Raw genomic sequence first — 22,645 nt, forward strand, 5'->3', positions numbered from 1 at the left:
AAGACACTTTGCACAGCGCATCCACACTGAAGACATGATATGTTTGACAGTTATGGAGGGGCCAGATATATAGACTTCGGGCCACTACACATGAGAAATATGTGTGTCATACGTGGGGCATGTGAGCCCTTGATCAAATGAGCCCTCCTGTTCCTTCATTGATCTCCATGAACGGAAAACCCACTGAGCTTTCATTTGGCAGGCGCTCCGCCGATCAGACAGATCCTGCTGTGGCCGCAGGCCGGTGTTAAAGGATGATAGAAAATAGACGCATGATACAGGTGTGCGCCCATGATTGCCTTTTATCATCTATGCACAGGTGATAAATTTGATGATTTCCCCCCCCCCCCCCCGCCCCTCCTCCTCCTCACTGAGATTGTAACCGAGCATGTCACTGCAGCACCATTCATTTCAATGGGACTGCCGGAGGTAGCTGAATGCACTTCGCATTCATCAGCCACGTAGAGGTGAACAGCGTGGCAGTGCCCGTGCTCGGCCGCCGCTCCATTCAGCAGGTCCTCACTGCGGGGATTACCAGGTGCTGGCAAAATGTGCTTCTTAATAAGCAGGAGCACCGCTGTGCACCCCTCTTCACAGGTTGTCCTGTATAGCAGTTTTATTCATATACTGTATGGCAGTATTACTCTCAATGCATTCATACCCTGTATGGCGGTGTTATTGATGCATTGTATGGTGGTAATCTCTGTATGGCTATATTTTTCATACACAGTATGGCAGTATTGTTCACTCTATGGCACTCATGCCTGATATGGCAGCAGTATTCATAATCTCTATGGCGGCATTAATGACACATTGCATGGCAGTATTATTCACTCTGTGGCATTCATGCCCTGTTTTGTGGCACTATTGGAATACTCTGACACTCATGCTCTGTTTGGCGGCATTATTCACCTTCTTTTTGGTGGTACTATTCACTCAATGTGGCGGTATTACTCCCTCAATGCATTCAAACCCTGTAATGCGTCGTCATGCATGCTAGCAATATTGGCATTATTGACGTATTATGTGGCGGTATTATTCACTCTGGCATTTACACTCTGTACGGTGTCGCCATTCATACTCGCTATAGTGGCATTATTGACACGTATTATTCACTTCGTCATTCGTGCTGTATGGCAGCATTATTCATACTTGCTATGGTGGCATTATTCACACGTTTGGCAGAATAGTTCACTTTATGGCATTCGTGCCCGGTATGGCGGCATTATTTATACTCACTATGGCGATATTCACTCTATGGCATTCAAACTCTGTATTGTGGCATTATTCTAACCCTGTATGGCGGTATTTTCTGAACATTCTACTAGTTTTGTGGCATACTTGGACCCCACAGATGACGTTTGTGAGCCTATATTGTATTTTCCCTTTCGCTTGACACTTTGTTTTATAGAAAGCCAATTGTGGACGTTTTATTTGCATGTATGACCATCTGACCTTTGTGTGATCTCAGCCGTATGGCACCAAGATGGCGGTGTAGCCTCTGGAGGAAGAGCACACTGACCTTCCTACAATCGCGCTCTGTCAGCGGGGAGAGGACGCTGCGAACAATGAGGGTTTATTCTTCATCTGTGTTTTCATTAACAATAAAGTGAAGCCGATGTTTAGTCAACAGACGCCGGAGCCCATTTATAGCCGGCAGATATAAGACCGCTGCTGTCAGCTGCGGGTCAGAGGCTTCACGTACGGCGCTGTCCATCGGATGGCCGGTAAGAATGGACATTATGGCGTTTCCCTGAGTAACTCCTGAGCGTTCAGGACGGGCTTATATTTGGGTTGGGTTATAGATGAGGTGGGGGCAGGGTCATCAGCACCTCCACCCCATGAGACTCCACGGGCACGGATGAGATCAATGAGTACGCAGATTCGGCCCATCAGTGGCCCTAATGATTTCCACCCTTTGGGCATTGTATGGGGGTATTACTTTATCGCTGCAGTCGTTTGCTCTTATGCATTGTACAAATGTATCTGTGTACACTTTATTATCAAAGCCTACACTGCCTATTATGCACTGTATAGATGTGTGTGTGCACTATTTGGGGGTAATACTTGGACACTGTAGGCTTTTGTTATACACTGTATGGATGTATTTGTGTACTGTTTGGTGTTTTTAGGTAATTTTATGATGCGGTAATTTAACCCTTCTTGGCAGGTACTGCTTAGTAGACTGATTTAAAAACTCTAGGTGATATTCAGAAATCCATCTCCTCCCCTGGGGGAAGCTCAGGACCCTCCCCCCCGCCCCCCCCCCCCCCCCCCCCCGCTGCTGCAGGGGGAGCTCACAGGGATAGTAACGGGGGTTTACCTTAAGTCCAATTGTCACTTGTGATGCCACCGTTCCTTCTCCTGGAGTGGATCTTGTAGAGAATAAAATAGTCCAACACTAGAAGGATATATTTTGGAACAAAACCAGGAACGGTCGATCTTGTCAATTTATTTAACTTCTCATTAAAGTTGATAACAATAGCGGTAATCACCGCATACAAGACTTTCTATCTCGGTGGAGCTCATGGGGTAATGGAACAATCCACAGTCCAAGTTATCTGCAGGTCCTTTCACTCCCCGCAATCACTTCTTCCACCGGCCAAGCACTCACACTTGCTCTCTTCTCACTGATGAGCGGTTCCATTCTCTCAGTACTCAGCGGTAGTACAGAGGACTCCTGGGTTGAGCGGGCCCAGGCGGAGCATCAGGCAATCGCTCGGCCTCCTGACTGACCTGCATTGCATCCTTTGCAAACACACATATATACAACACCATCATGTGACCACAAACGGTATATTTTCCAGACAGGACAGAACATGCCAGACATTAACTCTTTCAGTCCTGCAAACATCCAATACACATACTTCAAGTGCACTCTGCAAACCAGACGCTGACAAGACGGTGACACGAGACAGACATAGAACATTCTGGAGGGGCCCCACTAACTCTGGGCCTCTACAAGTGTGGAAACCAATTGCGGTTTCCGCTCACAAATAAAACAATCGCAGCATGCTCCGTTTTCCTGCAGATTCTGTACGGACTGCTTCCATGGGAAAAGCAGAAGTTTAAAAAATAAATAAATAAAAAAATCTGTACTGCGCCTGTCCGACAGCAAGCCATGTGGATAGGGTTGCTACGCGGCCGGTATTTTGCCCGCCAGGCCAGTGCTGGTATTTTTTATTTTTTTTACTGGCCATATTACAGGCTGGTATTTTTGAATACCAGCATCGACCGCCCATCTGATATCAAGGCTGGTATTCTCAATTATTCCCAACCGGGGAGCCACAGCTCCCCGCTGGTAATTACACTGGACGGGGGGGGGGTCTAATACTCACCTACCACCGGCGTTCCGGTGTGACCACAAGGGCAGCCGAGAACTACTGCAGGTAATAGACATACTGATTGGGTAAGGATGTCGCCCCCTGCCTGTCAGTGTAGGGGTTGCTTCTCTCCCCAGAGTGATGTCAGAGTGAATGGAGTGCTGGCCGAGCATGTGCGGTTGGCTCTCAATTAATTTCAGTGGGGCTAAGTCGAACAAAGGGTAGTTCCAGCAGCGCTCCTGTTACCGGCAATCCGGTCAGGTGATCACAGATGCTCCCCAAAGGGACGGATCCATAAAAATGTCACCTCCAGAAAAAATAAAGTCCAAGGCAGCATAACCTGGTGCAACTAAAAAACATCCATGTAGGATGAAACCTTTGTGCAATGTCAGTGGGGCTGATGGTAATACAATTGCATGCCGCTCGGGTGTCTCTGCAGTCCCATTGAAAGTGAATGGAGTGCCAGCGAGCTTGCACTCCGAGGGGAGCCCTTGGGTCGCCCCCTGAGGTTCAGAGGATAGGGGCTTGAATTCAGTCAGTCTGTGCCAGGGTGAGTGGAGCCACATCCTCCTCCCATGGAGTCCTCTTTGGAGCAGGAACATGACTGTCAAGTGGGGCCATTGGCTCGTTAATAGGCCTGGTTACAACTCTTCGTAGCCAAAGACAGCGGCCGATGTTGAAGCGTACTGAATCCGTATGCTGCTTTAACGTCTAGAGTTGGGAGACTCTCGCAATTGGAACATCACAACTTTGCATTTAAATGGACTGTTAAATTAAGTCTCTAGTCTAGAAGGTTAGACTCAGCCCAGCCTAGACATTGTGTCCTCGGGTGTAAGCGATCGTCCGTACACGCTGTAATCCGACAAGAAAGCTGCGGAGTCCACATGGGAGGCATTGGCAGAACCGCCGAATCACAGAAGTCTCACTTCTCCACAGAGTCTGTGAGCGGAGACCCTCCACTTCCTGGCTGTAGACCTAAGCCAATCTGATCGTAGACCGGGGACCCTGGTATAGCACTCCTCCAGCTGCTGTGGTACCACAAAATGCTCTCACTCCATCCAGAGCTACCTTATATATCACGCCGTGCCCCCAGCGTCAGTATGTTCCACATGGTACTACACCGCCAATCCCAAGATATATTTTGTGCAAGTAGCAGAATAGCCACTAGGGGTCGCTCCACGACTACACATGCTTTAAATAATAGGAGCACAAAAAAAGTCAATTAACAATTTCAATTGTAGTGGCCCCGTACAGCGGGGACCCCCATAACTGAATGCATGCATTTGTCTCTGTAATGTCAGTGTCTTTTGTGTTGCATGATTGATGTGTATTGCATAACCTGCAGCACTGAATGGGTTAAGTGTCTGGTGTCTGGGATATGTATCTTTTCGTCCATCATATGACTGTACTAAATATATGTGATCAACGTAGTCAATGCAAGAGAGTTCTGCAAGAGGACCACACGGGCACCTTCAGCTCTGTGTGGCCCAGAATGGAAGAGACTGAAAGGAGAGTTTGATGGCTGCTGGGGACGATTACCCCCAGGAGTCGGTAGAATGTCTACGTTCAACAGTGAGTGTGTACCGGTAGAGATGGAGAGAGAGGAAAGTGAGTCGCTGGGCCCAGGGCCTACAGATAACTGAGACTGTGGTTTCTCCTGCCTACCCGTGAGCGCTCCCTGTCACACCGCTTGTCAAGTTGCTGTGAAACTGCTGCTAGTTGTACAAAGTTCTGTTCACGAAAGTTCAAGTAAAGCGACCAGTCCCCTGTCCGTTTCCGGAGGCCGTGTCTTATACAGTACCCGTGTGTGTTGGGATTTACTCTGCCAACTAGGAATTCCCCCATGGAAGCTGCGCGAGAGAAGGGTTTACTCCACCAGGTAGGAATCCCCCGATGTAGAAGGAACGGTAGCGTCACCTGTGACACAAAAAGGACTTGGGTAATCCAGTATTGGGTTCCCTTGTTTATTAACCTGCCCCCAGCCCTTGGGCGTGTCACCGGTTACTCTCCGGGGGGAAAGACGGTAGAGCCACCATGACAAGGCCAAACTCTACCCCACCATCTCCTAGGCCATGGCTGTACAGTGAACACTGGCGTTGTTACCTCACGTACCCCACTACAGCATGACCTGTGCAGAATTCATTCTGGCATCACTGGGGGAGAAGCAACCCTTGCAGTGACAGGCAGAAGTGGACACGAGACAAGGGTCTCAGTGATGAGGTTATCCAACAATCAGCAAGTTGTCATAGTGGATAATTTGTAATCTTAGTACAACCTCTTTAACCCCTTAAGGACCAAGCTGTTTTGTACCTTAAGGATCAGACACTTTTTAGGGATTTTACCCCTGTGGTGGTTTTACTGCCCTATTTTCTTCCTTCAGTTACCAAAATTCTTTTTGCTGCTTTTTTTTCCCCGTGACATATTGGGCCATATTTTTAACATCTTTTTCACTTTTTTTCTTAGTTTTATTGGGAGTAAAAAGCTAAAAAAAAAGCGGGTGTTTTTTTGTTTTTTTTAACATTTTATATATATTTTTTCAATTTAATATATTTACTCTTAAAGGGGTTGTCCCGTGAAACAAAGTGGGTCTATACACTTCTGTATGGCCATATTAATGCACTTTGTAATGTACATTGTGCATTAATTATGAGCCATACAGAAGTTATTCACTTACCTGCTCCGTTGCTGGCGTCCTCGTCTCCATGGAGCCGTCTAATTTTCAGCGTCTAATCGCCCGATTAGACGCGCTTGCGCAGTCCGGTCTTCTCCCTTCTGAATGGGGCCGCTCGTGCCGGAGAGTGGCTCCTCGTAGCTCCGCCCCGTCACGTGTGCCGATTCCAGCCAATCAGGAGGCTGGAATCGGCAATGGAACGCACTGAAGACCTGCGGTCCACCGTGGGTGAAGATCCCGGCGGCCATCTTCGCAAGGTAAGTATGAAGTCACCGGAGCGCGGGGATTCGGGTAAGTACTATCCGTTTTTTTTTTTTTTAAACCCCTGCATCGGGTTTGTCTCGCGCCGAACGGGGGGGCTATTGAAAAAAAAAAAAACCCGTTTCGGCGCGGGACAACCCCTTTAAATAAAGTACGGGAACGGGTTCCTCATTTTGTTTCAGACTTTTTGATATATAATATGTATAGTTTTGGATTACAGGGCGCATACGGCGACTGTTTTGGCTGGCGTTGACTTTGGGTTATTTTCCTTTTATGGATATATTTTCTTTTTTCACCATCATCTAAGACCTCATGTTTTTTGTTTTATTTTTATTTGACACTTTTCCCCTGTAGCTGCCGCATCCATAGGAGCCTCAGTTACAGGAGAAAACATCCCCTGCAGTGACAATAGTCACTGGCAGAGCTGATCAGGATCGGCTCGGACCCTGTATCTCTGCTGTGCCAGGTGGCTCCCGGTGGGCACATGGCTGTTGGCTTGTTTAGTGGAAGTTATACTTTCACTTTTTAGTACATAGCGCTTATGGGGGGTTGTGTACTCGGGAAAGGAGAAGGCAGAAAGGGTTAAAAAAACTCTTCTGCCTTCTCCTCCGGGTCATCAGCTGTGACTAACAGCTGACAACCCGACCTGCTTCTAAAATTGATTGCAGAAGCTTTAATTTATTGCCGTAATTTTTGCAACAAAATGCCAGCGTTTAGGTTTTCGCAAAGGATAGGAGCGGGCCGCGGTGTGTGAACAGACCTTATGTTTTTGGGTGGGCTGTTCTCTAGTATAACGGCCTGAGAACTTCTGAAGATACAATGTTTGTTTTTCTATCTTACTTTAGGAAGATCGATCGGACTGTAAGTCTGTACATGACGAGTCGCACAGCGCCGGTCGCACCAAAAACCTGGTGGCATATAACCAAAAGAGGGAAGGAAAACCAATTCCCCCTCCAAAGCCCTCCAGTGTTCTATCCAGTCCCGCACTTCGAGGCGTCCTCGGCGCCTTAGAGAACCAGGTTACAGCATCGGCCCCACCCACTGCGCAGAAACCTGAGCTGCCCCCCAAACCAAATGAACTTTTAAACCCCAACAACATGAGGCTTAGTAAAGTTTTTAGGCAAACTCTTCACATTACAAACTCCACAAGGACCGAAGCTGATGGGATGTGTGCGAATAGTCCGCAGGTGTACCGGCGCTCGTTGCCAACCTTGCAAAGGCCACCACTAGAGACTAACCAACCTCAAACACAAGAAGTCTATGAGGATGTGGACTCTGCTTGGCGACCTTCTCCACCCATAAGTGACCTCAGGATTGCAGGAAGGCCACGTCTGCCGGCCCCCAATGGTCCAAATCGGGTGAAGATGACCAGCAGTCCTATTCCACAAGGTACAATTTGGTTTATCTAAACACATAAGTGGATTGAAAACCCTTCAAACATCCAGAAACATTGGCTGTAACTACCGGGGTGGCGGGCAGAGCAGCAGCTTTGGGCACTAGACCCTTTGAGTGCTTGCCGCCCAACTAAAATGACTTAGGGATGTGGGACTGTAGAAGATAAGCAACGGGTAGTGAGATGTAGGTCGTTGGATGGTCCATTTCTTACACACCTTTTAATGGAGCTCCATGCTTGGTGGAGGCCCCTTCCAAGTGTTGTTATGGGGCCCCGTTAGTTATTTGTATGTCGCCATGTCTTGAAGATTGCTGCTCATCCACCAAATGTATCTTCAGATGGGTGTATGACTACAGAGTTTGTTTGTTGTCTGTTACCATGGAGATGCATAGCTCTGCATAGGAGTTGTAGACACAAAATTGTAAGGGTTTTTTTTTTTTTTTAATGAAAATTAAGCAAATTTTCTTTTTTTATCTTAGATCATCAGAGAAATAAAAAAAAATGGTTGAGAGTAGATACAGCCTTTAATTTGACATTCTTCAAAAGTTTGTCCATGCAGTTACATATTAAAGGGGTTGTCCAGTTGTAAACTATGGTATTAATGGCCCACCTATAGCTCATCAATAGTAGATCAGCAGGGGTGTACTACCCAGGATCCCTACCAATCAGCTATTTTTTAGGTTAGTGTGCTTGTAAACTAAGCTGATTTATGTAGGAAGCAGGCGGCTCTGTTCTCACTGTAGTGGTCAGGCTTGGTATTACCAGGAAAGTACCCATTAAAGTGAATGAGAACTTTGCCTATAATTCCAAGCCTGGCCACTGCAGTAAGAACGGAGCTGTCTGCTTCCTGCAAAAATCGGCTCAGTGCATGAGTGCAGTGAACAGCTGATCTGCAGGGATCCCCGGATGTAGATCTTCAGTGACTTTTTTTCCCCTTTCTATTGATGACCTATCTTAAATCTAGAACATCAATAGTTTACAACTGGACAGCCCTTTTAATGTTTTCTTATTGGTCTTTGCACAATTCCATGTACTGTTTTAAACACTAGTATCCAGCAGAAGCCTATAACTCTTAAGAAAAATAAAAAAATCTCAGTTGCCAAAAACATTTTTCATTCCCTTATTTTAAAAATATATGTTTAGTGATCATTTTACATGATTTGTTCCAGAATGGCGCCCTATTCGTCCACAGGTGGTATGTGGTACTACAGCTCAATCTCATTTAAAAGGATTGTCTGGAACCTTTTTCTATTGATGACCTATTGTCAAAATAGGTCCTCAATAGTTGATTGGAGGGGGTTTGCCACTTGGCTTCCCCACTGGACCTGCTGTGAGTGCAGACAGTGCTGGGAGTAGATCGCTCTGTCCATATTGCTGCGGCCCGCTTTGGTACTGCAAGCTCAGCTTCTATTGAATTCAATGGTAGTTGTGCCTGCAGAACCAGAGTGGGTCAATACCATGTTAATGGGGCTATCTGCTACCAGCGGTGATGGGGCCTGGGGATCAGATGATTGGCAGGCATTCCAAGCGGCACACCCCTGCTGATTAACTATTGGAGACCTATCTTGAGTCCCAAAAGTCCCGGACAACCCCTTCAAGTGATTGAAGCCAAGTTTTCTCCAGTCCAAGAGTCACTCCGGTTAATGGCTGTTCACTCCCCCCCCCCCTTTTTTTCTTTTCTCTCCTCTTTTTTTTTCTTTCTTTCTTTTTTCTTTCCTCTTTTCTTCATCATGAAACACAAAGTGTTGGTGTGAACTTGTCCTAATAGGCGTTCTGTGCGGGAGGCTTCTATCTATATGGCCTAATAGTGTCTAGGAAGGGGTTGTCCTGATAGACGCCCCTATAAATACTTGTCTAGATCTTTGTTACAATGGGTTACTTTGTCCTATCTCTGTACATTGTATCTATATGACTTGACGGATGATGAAATTCTCATTTAGCTGCAAAGGACAAAAAGAAGAAAAAAGTGCAAACAGGCCCAACATTAAACAGTCTTCCATCAGTCTTCTCATTGGGCCCACCTCCACCCAAACCTCCCAGACCCCTGAACGTGGATCTCAGCGCCTTCTTCACTTTACAGCAGAATGGGGAGAATGCCAAACCTGAAGGTAAGTGCAGAGCCGGTATGGAGGAATGAACGGAAACGTAACCTCATAAATATACCGTAATATAGTGTACAGCACATTATTAACGCAGCCCGCCCCTCCAACGCCCTCCCTGAAAGGGTGCCGGGTTCTTCACAGTGGATGTAAGAATGCAAAAAATGTTCTTCTACCCTCCGGAATGTACTTCAATCTAGGTGCCTCCTTGGTTGTACATTGTGGTCCCAAAGCTTCTCTGGGGTCCGTCTGGCAGTCTGCATGACCGGGCCGAGTCCCAGTGTGCCGCTGCCAGCTGTACCCATATCTGCCCGAAGCCACCTCTCTGCTTCTGTGGACCGCGGTCCTGTGGATACAGTTACATCCATGGGTAGTACTGCAAGATGTCTGAGAATATATCAAAACTCTCCATGTCTTGAGGTGCTTCACACGTGGCTGATCTGTCACAGATGTTGGTGCCGATCTGAAGCAGATTCAAGTTTTCCATTGAATTCAAACTGCAGATCTGCAAAACATCTGCGACAAATCAGCGACGTGTGAATGCACCCTTAAACCACAAACTGGTTCCTCAGGCCGGCTTCACACGGGCCAGAAAATCGTGTGACATTTGTGCGTTGCGAGACGCACAAATATGAACCCCAATATTTTGAATAGGGGTCATACACATGAGCGATGCAGGAAACTAATCGCGGCACATTCTAGCTCCCTGTGTGTTCTCGCATCCCAGCGCCCATTGTTTTCAATGGGAGAAACTCCGCAATACTCTGTTGCGGTTGTGGCAGCCACAGCGGAGGTTCCCTTTATCCCTGAAGCCATCCCTGGGAGCGTGATATGGGTGTGGGATTCGTGGCCCCATATCGCGCTCGCCCGTGTGAAGTTGGCCTCGGTGCTAACAGAAAACCAGCAGAATTTGGGATGCAGATCTGGATGTGACTGGAGCAAAAACCTAATCGGTACGAGCGAAGTAAAGCTCAGGCTGGTATTTCCTCTGTTCCTTGACAGTGCGGGGATCATTGCCATCTGTAGGGTGGCGGCAGGTGACATTTAGGGATCTTTGTTCGCTGCGTCCTTCGTTGTTTTTAGTATAAACGTTGGCGCTTATCCCAACACAAAGCTGCAGATCGGCTGATGGGGAGGGGGGGGGGGGCTGAGGCTCCAGTGAGATCACCGGGATCAGGAAGTAGAATGATAGCGAGAATATAACAGATGAATCGTATTGTAATGAATCATAAAGCGCTGTGTGCAAAGACGCTCGTTTTATATAAGGGCTCATTCACATCAGCATTTTCTTCTGTTTTACTTCCTACTGATTTCTGTGGGATTTTTTTTTTAATTAAGTGGAAAAAAAATAGCGTAGACTGCAGAGTTTCTTTTTTCCACTGGGGAAAAAAAAAGGAAAGCGGATGGAAAGTGTGTGTGTGTGTGTGTGTGTGTGTGTGTGTGTGTGTGTGTGTGTGAGATATCGAAAGCCCTCACTGACTGGCCACTAATTCTCTAACTTCCCGATGTTGCACAAACATAAAATTTGGCAGGGGCGTTCATTAGGTCCGAAATAGGAAAGCAAAGGCGTTACAACTCAATTATTCAATGCTAATTGCAAAAGTAAGTGCACCCCTATGTAATGTAACTTCCCGGTGTTGTGCGAGCATTCTTTAGATCCTAAATGAGGAGAGTGGCAGGGCCGGCATATTCTGCAGAGGGACATCAGTACATGCAGCCTGAGGAGAATCTAACACTCCTCTATGTGTATACATATCTTATTCCTCGGTTCCTCTAAAATAACCAAGACGTCATAAAATTTTCCATGTGAACAACACATAAACACCTGCATCAAATTAACTCCAGCGAAGCCGGGTATATCAGCTAGGATAATATATATATATATTTTATAAACCAATAGAAATGGTCTGTTTTATTTTCCATAGCTATCTATCAAAAGTGTTAAAAAACGGAAACCACGATTCCCATTTGGTTAAGTTTTTTTAAATCCATTTTAGTTAAAAGGAAAAAAAAGCAATGGATTAGGTAAAAATGGAAGGCAAAACGCAGATGTGAACACGCCCTGAAATGGCTGCCATCAGATTGTAGACCTTCTCCAGCTGGAGATATCGTCCATACAGCCTATAATAAAGGACAAGTATTATATAATACAAATACACTGTATACATGCAGAAGAGGAGAGCCGATAATAAAGGAACAGATGCTTCTTCACATCAGTGAGCACAGATTGTAGAGAGACCTGCAGGGGGCGCCGCATTGTACATAAATTCTGAATATACACAGAAAAATCTGCAAGTTACTAAAGATGCAGGAAAATAATCTAATAACTTCAAAGGGTTAATGTACACAAGTGACTTGTCGTTTGCACCAATAGTGTAAGATTGAACAATTCCAACATGTCCTATTCTTGGACGAATCTGGTCAAGAATCGCCCATTATTCCCAATGGGAGAAAAAAAAAACACATTACACTCGCATATAAATTTCGATTTTCCGCTTTTTACTATTGTAACAACACGATTTTCACACGTATGAACATTACATGTGCAGCGATGCATTTTTCCCGTAGAATTGATTATAATAACAGGATACCGAGTGCGATATTAATCCGTTTCTCACCGGTGTAATCGCACCCTAATTGTCCCTTTTTACCTATTGTACTTGCAGAATAATGAGCTTGTTACTGATCTCTTCTGTTTTTAACATTTTTTTCTTTTTTTGACATTTTAGACTCGTCTGAAGTAGACTATGAGCTTCCTGCCCCAAGGTAGGGGATGTCTGATTTGTTTTTCCTCCTCTTACAGTATGTTGCCCAGTAAACCTGTGATCTCTGCTATGTGACTAATGAAACGCCTTCAGGCCCGGGCTACACGCCATCATCTCACCTGAGGTTCTGTTTACACGGAGCAGAAATGCTATGGATCTGCAGTGGAAAATCCTGCTGCAAAATCCGCAGCATTTCCGTAAAAGAATAAAAATCCACCCCGATGGTTGGATGCAGAAATGCTGCAGAATGTTCGGTGGAATGTCCACTACCTGTAAAACATACCCTAATGACTGTCAATGGGGTCGCATTGCGACCTCCAACCTAATGTGACCGTGGCATGATAATTGGATTGTGGTTGCAAGTTGCATGCAACTTTTTCCACCATAGACATCAATGAAAGTAGCATGTGATTGCGACTGACCCACGACAAGGGCCGGATCCCACTGCGGGCTCCCGCTGATAGAATCCGACCCGCCTATGGACATGAGTCCGTAGACAGAGACCTTACACTGTGAGTATTCCCAGCTCAATTAAGGCACATTGAGTTTCTGTTGGATGGGTTATCGGTTCCTCTTACATGAGTGCGGCCATTGTTCTGAAAAGCTTCTAGTGATGATACCTATTTATTCAGATAAAACAATAAAGCAGCATGAGGGGGGAGTCCTCCTCCCAGAGCCATGAGGGGGGGAGTCCTCCTCCCAGAGCCATGAGGGGGGGAGTCCTCCTCCCAGAGCCATGAGGGGGGGAGTCCTCCTCCCAGAGCCATGAGGGGGGGAGTCCTCCTCCCAGAGCCATGAGGGGGGGGAGTCCTCCTCCCAGAGCTTTACATAGGGAGTCCAGTATGTGGCCCAAAGCGGAGTATGCGGCAGAGCGCCATCGCCCCGAGCCAGACTCGTCCTGGTCGGAGGCAGAGCATGAAAGTCCGAAGAGCCTAATTCTGGTCTGTACAGACAAATCTACAACGACCCCAACCACCATACAAGTCTGGTAAAGAAATTTCAGTCCCAATGATAGTCACCCTTCACCCCATTGCTCCAGTTCACCCTCCGGTGGCAGGGGAATGTACTCCTACGGCTCCCACACGCCAATTTGTGAGGATCCCAGGAAATCGAGGCTCTGCGTGGAACCTGAATTATCTTTGCACAGCAGCTTGTGTTCTCTCCCTTCCGGGCTTGGGACATCTCTTCCAGAATCCGCTTCCAGGAGAAATCTGCCCCAGCGCCATTGCACAGTCCTTCATTAAGGAAACGGTCACCAATATAGGCATAGATCACATGTAAGCAGTAAAATATTCTAAGAGGCACAGGGGTACCCACCACCCTAACCCCCCCCCCCCCCCCACCAAGAGCAGTGCCATGCAGTGTCCATGTTTTATGACCATATATTGCCCAAGTAGTGCCACACTGTCCAGATAGTAGAGCTATATGTATAAAAATGTGTCGTCCAATACCGCCATACACTGCCTTATACCGCTCAGAGGTGTACTCTCCCCTCCTATTAGATACCTTCCCAGAATTGCGGTTCTCTGGCTTCACCACATTTTATTTTATTCCAGCCCAACCTCCAATGAGGATGAATTATATGATGAGGTTTTCAGTCCTAAAGCCTCAACAGAAAGTGGCGCCAATGCCTATGAACTAGACGACGCTGAGTACGGTATGTTCTGGTGCCGCCATGTTGGAAATACATTGTCCCGTTGTGAAGTCATGATGACCTGTTTTTGTGTCCGTTGCTGGATGGGAGGAGTTTGTCCTAAAAAGTCGTAATTAAAAAGCGCATGCATCACCTAGAAGCGCTGTTGCTCTTTATCATTTTCTGGCCAGGGATTGAAAAATCCCCGCCACCTAGAAGCACTGGCTGTGACTGGCTGATGCTTAGCCAATCAGATCCAGCACTTGATGAACCAATCGCATCCATTCATCGAGTGCTGGTTGTGGTGGACTGTCAGCCAATCACAGTCAGCGCTTCCAGGAGGTGGAGAAGAAGACTAACAGTGCCAGGGACCCGGGGAGAAACTGCAGCAGAGCCTCGGACAGCGCTTCTAGGTAATGTATACTTTCTTTTTCTTTTTTTTGCTTCAGCTACAGTTTATTTTCAGGGTAGGGCTTATATTTCAACCCCCCCCCCCCCCCCGAAAATTCTTGCATGTGGTGCTAAAATGACTTTGTAGCCCCACATGCGGCTTTGTAGCGCTACAAAGTCGCGGTATCGCCACAAAAAACTGCAGTGATGTGATATTGCTGCGATCTTTTCGCTGCGACGCCGTATCGCCCATGTGAACAAGGCCTTATAAGCGTATTCGCTGCTGTCGCAGCGCGGCTCAGTTTTAGCATTCCTGGACAGTCATGTGACCTCGCTTATTACCAGCAGAATATTCTTGCTGTTTGTGTGACCTCTGCACTATAGAAGACAATTAGAGAACGTGTTAATAGGATCTGCTGCGTCTTTAGGTTTTTCACAGGGACTTTTAAGGGGGTTTTCCAGGACCGACTGCCACAGCTGGGATACACCAGTGTCAGAGCGGAAGCCTCTGCTGCTCCGACTCCTGTGTAGCGGTCGGCATGCATAATTGTAAGCACAGCTCTCATTGAAACAAATGGGACCCCAGCCTGCAATTACAAGCGCAGCTCCCATTGATTTCAATCAGAGCTGCACTTGCAATTACGAGCGCCGACCACTATACAGGGGTTGGAGCAGCGGCTTCCACTCCGACCCCAGTATATCCTGGCTATGACAGGGGGCGCTGCCAGAAAAATTGCTTTAACACAGGATGGTTGCATCATATTCATGGGCAGCCTTGGCAATGTGTGACCCACTGGCGCCGACTACTAGCTTGTAGGGGAACACCAGAAGGATGTTGGCTGGGAGCAATCATCTCCCTTAGGTCTACCTGGCCAGATGATCATCTTCCTCTGTGTAGCAACAAAAATCTTGTGGAGCTGCACAAATGATCTTCTTCCCGGCTCTGTCTCCCACCCCCCTCTGATTGTTTTTTTTTTTTTTTTTTTTTGAGGTGCCGTTGTTAGAACATGAGCTCCTCCATAACACAATGGCTTAGTTCTGGTGCTGTATTTATGTACTGAGCTTGGGAGCCTGGTACTTCGCGCAAAATGACGTACCGCTACGTCATCAGGATAGCGCGAGATAATGACTGATCTCGCGTTATCCCGCAGCGGGAGCCGGCTGTCAGATGTCATCGCGAGAGCCCCGCCTGTCACCATGCCAACAGGACGCCAGACACTGGCGTCCTGTATTGCCTATGCCTATGATCGCTGTATAAGCGATAAGGCATGGCAGAGCAGTAGCTCTGCCATGCCTTATGACAGCGATCATAGGCATAGTGCTGCAAGTCCCTCAGAGGGACACAAATTGTGTTTAAAAAAAAAAAAAGAAAAATGTAAAAATTTTTTACATATATTAATATGTATTTTCTAATATTAGCATAAAAAAAGGTAAAAAAAATAAAACCCTACATATTTGGTATTGACGCGTCCATAACGACGTGTACAAAAAGCTGAACATGCTTTTTATTTTGTACAACAAAAAGCGTAAAAAAAACCGCTAAAAAACAGAGGCAAAATGCTAATTTTTAGCATTTTGCCTGACAAAAAATGCAATAAAAGTGATCAAAAAAGCCGTACATTCCCCAAAATGATACCAGTAAAAACTACAGCTCGTGTCGCAAAAAATAAGCCCTTATAGAGCTCCGTACATAGAAAAATAAAAAAGTTGCAGGACTTTGAATGCAGCTATAAAGAAAAAAAAAAGATTTCCAAAAAAGGGTTTTTATTGCAAAAAAGTGTAAAAACCTAAAAAAAAATAACAATTTTGGTATCGTTGTAACCGTACCGACCCGCAGAAAAAATTTAGTGTCATGTATGCTGCATGATTAACGCTGTAAAAAAAATATATATATATATATGTCAGAATTGATGCGTTTTCTCTCCCTGTTATCATAAAAAAAATAATAAAAGTTTTACGATATAGTCTATGTACCCAAAAGTGGCACCGATAAAAACTACAGCTCGCCACGCAAAAAACAAGCCCTTATACGGCCGCGTCGACGGAAAAATAAGAAAGTTATGGCTTTTGAAAAATGGAGATTGAAAAATACCAAAAATCGCTTGGTCCTCAACGCCAAAATAGGCCATGTCATTAAGGGGTTAAAGGCCCATTTACACGCAACGATTAGCTCTCAAAATGCTGTCAAAAACTGCAAATGAATGATCATCATTGCATCTAAATGACGCCATTTTTACTTTTCGGCTGAACGATGATTTTAAGGTGAGATAACAGGGACCACACGCCATGTTCTCCACAGGAGTTGGAGATAACCTTGTATTCTGCCGATAGCCTGTGTGAAAACAATGGAGCTCAGCAAACAGCTCCCGGAGGCCCTTTTACACGCAAATGAAGATGATAAAGTGTTAATGGACATTGGTGTCTATTAACACTTTATGCAAAATGATCGCTAAAACTGTCAACATTTCAATAGTTTGAAAGACTGTCTTTGCGTGTAATTGGGCCATAACCCAGAGCCGCCACAATTAATCATATACAATGGTGCAAAAGGTTTCAGTGGCTTGCACATCTGACTAATCAAGAATCTGAAATGTACTTATTTCTTCTTCTCCAGATGTGCCAGAGGTTGTGAGTCTTGCACCAGACACCTCAAGGTAAGCAGCAAGAAATGGAGTTTTGGGGATTTACACTGAAAAGTTTAAAACTTCCTGCAGTGTTGTGTTCCTTTTTCTCATACTTTTCAATGCCTCTGCTTGTTGTCAGACAATGGAAATATTGTTTAAGGCTCTTTTACTCACAAAGATAATCTTTCAAAGATTTAGCAATATATTTGCATAAAGTGAATTAACACTTTATCATCTTCATTTGCATGTGAAAGGATCTCTGAGTTGTTTGCAGAGCCCAGTGTGTGTTTAAATACACTCCTAGTTGTGCAAACATCCGCCAACATATTCCATTGTTCTCCTTGTGGCTGCCAGCAGATTGCATTGATCTCCTCTCGCCTAGTTTAAACATGCCATGGGGAGAACATCATACAGTTTTTTGAAAGATGAGCGAAATACATTCAAATGAAATGTAATTGCCAAGTCTTTCAGCAGCTGAATGATGGATTTTAAGTGAACTGAAATCCATCGTTCAAACGAAAAGCGCCCTCGTTTGCATGTAACGATTATTGCTCATTTTCGGCCGTTTGGACAAATTCTGAACCACTCTCCAACAACTCCTCTATGGAACTGAATAAGCAGCGTTGAGCAAAGGGAGGGGTAAGAATATAAAGCTCTCCATACCTGAGGATTGGCAGAGCAACTAGAAAACCACAGCCCCAACCTTCTCCCATGAATGACTAATCATCAGCATGCATCCATGCAGCATAGAGAGACAGCAAATAGCAGCCTCTGCATATGGTGCATTAACCCTTGTCCTGCATAACTAGGTGACAGGTCTTGGCCTTCATCGAGGCCTGGATACTGTCGCGACCGACAAGCCCCAACAGCAGAAACCTGTTACAGCCAACAGCTGAAGTGAGTGTGATTTGAGAGACCGTGTAACACAAGAAAGTGTCCTTCAGATAACAGCGACTGAGGATGTGTGTGTTTTGGGAGAAGACCCTTCTATTGACAAAGTAGAGCTCAGATATCTGTTCTGAAGCCTGTATCTTCATGTTGGGAAGTACAAGTAATTTGGCTATGTTGGAAAAATCAAAGTTGGAGCATGAGTAAAAGGAAACGGAGTGTCCCCAGTTTTGAAAAGCACTTTTTTGTCTGTGAACTGATTTATTTATTTAATGCGAGTGTCGGGGAAATTCAACTGATTCCTTATATGCTGCCGGGCTCCAAATTAAAGTGATATGACTTGACCGGTCAGGAGCAATGCGCACACACTGACAATGATGCTATGTGAAATGCATTCTGGTTTATTACGTCCTATGCTCAATCTTTATAGGATTTTACAAAGTGAGTGGCTTTATGCCAAATACAATTAATAGCGGTTTCTTAATACATCAGTTTCTTATCAATTCGCCCTTCTCTCTGCAGATGCTAGCCTTGAGATACATCCTGTGAAGCGCGTTACTAAGTTTTGGCAGGACATAGCTTAAGATAAGAACACAGTGCAGGAAACTTTGTGGTGGTCCACTTAATTTTTCCAGCTGGATTAGTCGAGTTGAAATCTAACATTTCTAGGTGAAGGTTAAAAACCATAAAAATATATATACGTACAAGCAAAGCAAAGACAACATGTAGTCTTTATAGGCCTTGCTTTAGGTCTGAAGCCTTTACACGAGTAACTTATGACTTATCTAAGGACACTGGCGTCACGATAATAATTTAGAACTGAACTGCAGTTATCAAGTCTGCCAAACTCTTATCTCCCTCGCTAGTGACCGAGCTGGGCTATACTTCTTCAGTTTTTGGAGAAAGGAGACGGTAGAGCCACCGTGAACCGTTACCATCTTGTACCCCGCTGTCTCCTCGGCTGAAGGCCTGGTTCTGGGTCGTCGCACACCCTTGAACCCATGTGTTGAGAAAACAAATGAGTCACCTGTCCCTTCTTGTTGTGAATTCCACACTGTATCCAAGCTGGGAATTTCACACGCAGATTTGCCCATTGAAAAGGGTTAAATCCAGGTGAGGATCCGTAGGTATACATGTACATAGCTGGGGCAGGCATTTGTGCCTTGGCTGTGGATTTCCCCAGCTGTCTTTTTAAGAGAGGAGTCTGTATTGAAAAACGTGCACCAATAAACCTGATTCATGGCCTCAGCCTGTTCTCGCCTTCTAAGGGCTCGTTAACACAGGCGTATGTGAGTTTTGGTTGCGTAAATAGACAGCGTATTCACACGACAAGAAATCCCATTTGCCTTCGTATTTCCACACTGCTTGGTGTTTTTGCGCACTCCAAAAAAATATTCAGAAGGGCCCATTGATTTGCTGTGCAGTTAATACACAGGTTTCCTGGGTGCTTGCGCTGGCCCATTCACTTCAATAGCATATTGCATGTGTAATAAGCACCAATATTGGACATGCTGCATATTTTTCCAAGCAATTAAACGTCGAGTAAAAAATATGCAAATGTGAGCGAACCCAATCAAATCAATGGACTCTCTTCTCTGCGTATGACACACGTAATACGCAGTGCAAACAAGCCTTAAGACTTGATTTCCTGCCACCCCCAAGGCTCCTTTTGTAAAGTCTTAAAAACCTTTTCCTTTCCAGCCTGAAGGAGCCGCACAAGATGTTGCATTACAAGGAGATCCGGAAGCTCCGGGAGCGGTCCTACGGCCGGCATGTTTATGGCACAGTAGAAACCAGTAAGTTACAATGTAGCGATGCCTTTATTCCAGAGCTTGCAGCTACATCATGTCAGGAAGGTGCTGGTCAGGCTCTGTGCCACGTGGGGGACTTTCCGCAATGCGATTTCGGTGTGGATTCACATCACAATTTGCATGTAACATTAGGGGTAGATGTGGAGGCACATTTCTCCCACTCATTTTGAAGAGGGGAAATCTGCAGTATAAGATCCGCCCCGCAGCTCCGTTTAATCTGTGGATTTTTCCTGCAGCATGCAAACTGCATTTCTTGACATCCCTCCACATTGCTGTAAAATGCCGCGGGTTTTCCTTAACAAGATTCACTGGAAAATCTGCAACACGCCCTCTTATGTGTGAAGACGGAATTACTGCACTGCTGATGTGTTGTCAAAGCCGATCCCTCCCCTAGAAGTTGTCGGAGGGGTGAAATTTACTCTGTGTTGTTGTAACGCTGTTACGAGGGGCTGCTGATAAGTCTTTGGCTTTGTGTTCTTTTTTTGTTTCTATGGTAACAAATGTTACATCACATGAAGCCTTATGTGTCTTATATATGTTTTCATAATGTTGTGTTTGTAGCTTATGGCAACCGTGATCTCGGCACGCAGGAAAACAAAATGGCGGAGTCTAAGGCGATATTCACAGCCAATGAGAGGAGAGGAGTGATACAATTCTTGTTTCTGCAAGGAAAGTCCACGGCGGATATTCCTGGTGATATGTGGCAGACATTGGGGGATCAATGCCCTTCATATTCTACAGTTAAGAACTGGGTGCCACTTCAGCCCCAATGATGAGGAACGTCCTGGACGACCGAGAGAGGTTGTTGTTCCGGAGATCGTCGATGCTGCGCACAACCTCATACTGGAGAATCGGCCAATATCGGCTGCAGGAATAGCCGCCATCATGGGGGTTTATGGTGAACGTGTTTGTGTCATTATCCATGAAGAAGCGATCTGCAAAGTGGGTCCCCAAATGTCTGACAACAGATCAGAAAAGCATCGAGTGAGAACTCCCCGGTCCATTTGTCAGCGTTTCCGGACTGATAAGAACTTCCTGGATGGGCCGGTCACTATGGGTGAGACCTGGATTTATTGACCCTGAAACCAAGGAGCAGTCAGAGAGTGGAGGCACAGTGGTTCTCAGCCACTAAGGTGATGGCGTCTGTGTACAGATATATACAGCCACCACTAGGGGGAGCAGTCAGAGAGTGGAGGCCCAGTGGTTCTTAGCCACTAAGGTGATGGCGTCTGTGCTCTGGGATAAGGAGGGCGTGCTGCTAGTGGACGACCTTCACAATGGTTCCACCATCAATGCAAGGGATTACATTGAACTTTTGGACCAATTGAAGGCAGCTCTGAAGGCCAAAAGGCGCGGCAAGCTGTCCAAAGGAATCTTGTTTCTGCAAGACAACGCCTCTGCTCACACTGCACAAGCGACCACGACAAAACTGGTGGAGCTAGGCTTCTAGCTGGTTGACCACCCACCTTATTCACCAGATCTAGCTCCCTCCGACTATCATCTGTGTCCAAACCTGAAGAAACGCCTCAAGGGGACCAAACGTCACCCCATTTCTGATGCCATGGCTGCTACGGATGACTGGTTTGAGGCACAACCGAAATTCTTGTTTTTGCAAGGCTTACAGAACTTGGAATACCGATGTAACAAGTATGTTGGCATCAGTGGAGAGTATGTGGGAGAAATGGAAAGTGTCATCTTCCTATATCGTTTCTTTCTGGGTAAAGCCAAAGACTTATCAGCAGCCCCTCGTATAAGTAAGTGATTACAAAATCAGAGGAAAAGGATCATTTATTGTGGAGAACTGACCCCTTGTATGGAGGCTCTAGCACCCTGCTGTACCACCTCTAGATTGGATACCAGATGTGATACGGGGGGCATGGAGCCTCTAGTACCCTGTTGTACCGCCTCTAGCTTGGATACAAAATGTGATTCGGACAGGCATGGAGGCATACAGGTTCTCCATGGTATCCTGCAGCATATCGCTCCACATTCCCTGTAACTGAGCATCTAGATTGTGCACCACTCATAAGTTGGTGTCCTAGATGGTCCCATACATATTTTATCTGGCGACCGGGCAGCCACGGAAGTGTTACAATGTTGTAGGGGCTTCCTGTGACCCCCTTGTGTATGCGGCCGAGCATTATCCTGCTGCCTCTTGGAAGCCGCCATGAGAGGAGCACATGTGGACCGACTGTCGTATGCAATGGACCCCCTGATCATTAGGATTGAGGCGCTCTCCCCGAGGTCTCTGGAAACTAACATGACCACCATCAGCGCCCAAACTAAATCTGGATTCATCACAAAAGACAACCGGATTCCACTCCATAGCATCCAGTTTTATCGTTCAGGACACCACTGCAATCAGAGGTGACGGTGGATACCAAAGGCCGTACATGTAATGGACGTGGTGAGACCAAATGTCCTTCAACCAAGCACCTGGAAATAGTTCCGACAGACACGGAGGCCTGTAACCATGGCACCACCTGTCTCTGAATGGCGGACTACAAAAGAGTTGGAGCTCCTGGTACTTGTCGGACAATTAGACGTTCCTCTCTACAGGTGGTCTGTTGGGGGGTCCTGAGCCCGGTCACCTTGTGTGCCCTCATCCACTGGTCCCAACACCTCCTAACAGTCTGGTCAGATGCTCCTCTCTACTGGTGGTCTGTAGGGGGCGTCCTGAGACCAGTCACCTTGTGTGCCCTCACACATAGTAACATAGTTTGTTAGGTTGAAGGGAGACAATGACCATCTAGTTCAGCCTGTGTCCACTTCCCCCCCCCTTGTTGA

General features: G+C 46.1%; 1 protein-coding gene across 1 annotated transcript in view; it reads left to right on the plus strand.

Annotated features, from left to right (window-relative positions):
- The first annotated feature begins 1,672 nt into the window (after positions 1-1,672).
- The window catches only part of FYB2 (FYN binding protein 2), a 103,973-nt gene continuing 83,000 nt past the window's right edge, over positions 1,673-22,645 (plus strand). Inside the window, exons 1-7 of the mRNA XM_066597880.1 lie at positions 1,673-1,727; positions 7,101-7,644; positions 9,589-9,756; positions 12,477-12,513; positions 14,069-14,169; positions 17,150-17,189; positions 19,749-19,843. Coding sequence (XP_066453977.1) covers positions 7,353-7,644; positions 9,589-9,756; positions 12,477-12,513; positions 14,069-14,169; positions 17,150-17,189; positions 19,749-19,843 — 733 coding nt within the window. The 5' untranslated portion in view covers positions 1,673-1,727; positions 7,101-7,352. The remainder of the gene's footprint in view (positions 1,728-7,100; positions 7,645-9,588; positions 9,757-12,476; positions 12,514-14,068; positions 14,170-17,149; positions 17,190-19,748; positions 19,844-22,645) is intronic.

This window comes from Eleutherodactylus coqui, chromosome 3 (assembly GCF_035609145.1).
Source record: "Eleutherodactylus coqui strain aEleCoq1 chromosome 3, aEleCoq1.hap1, whole genome shotgun sequence".
NCBI classification, from domain to species: Eukaryota; Metazoa; Chordata; class Amphibia; order Anura; family Eleutherodactylidae; genus Eleutherodactylus; species Eleutherodactylus coqui.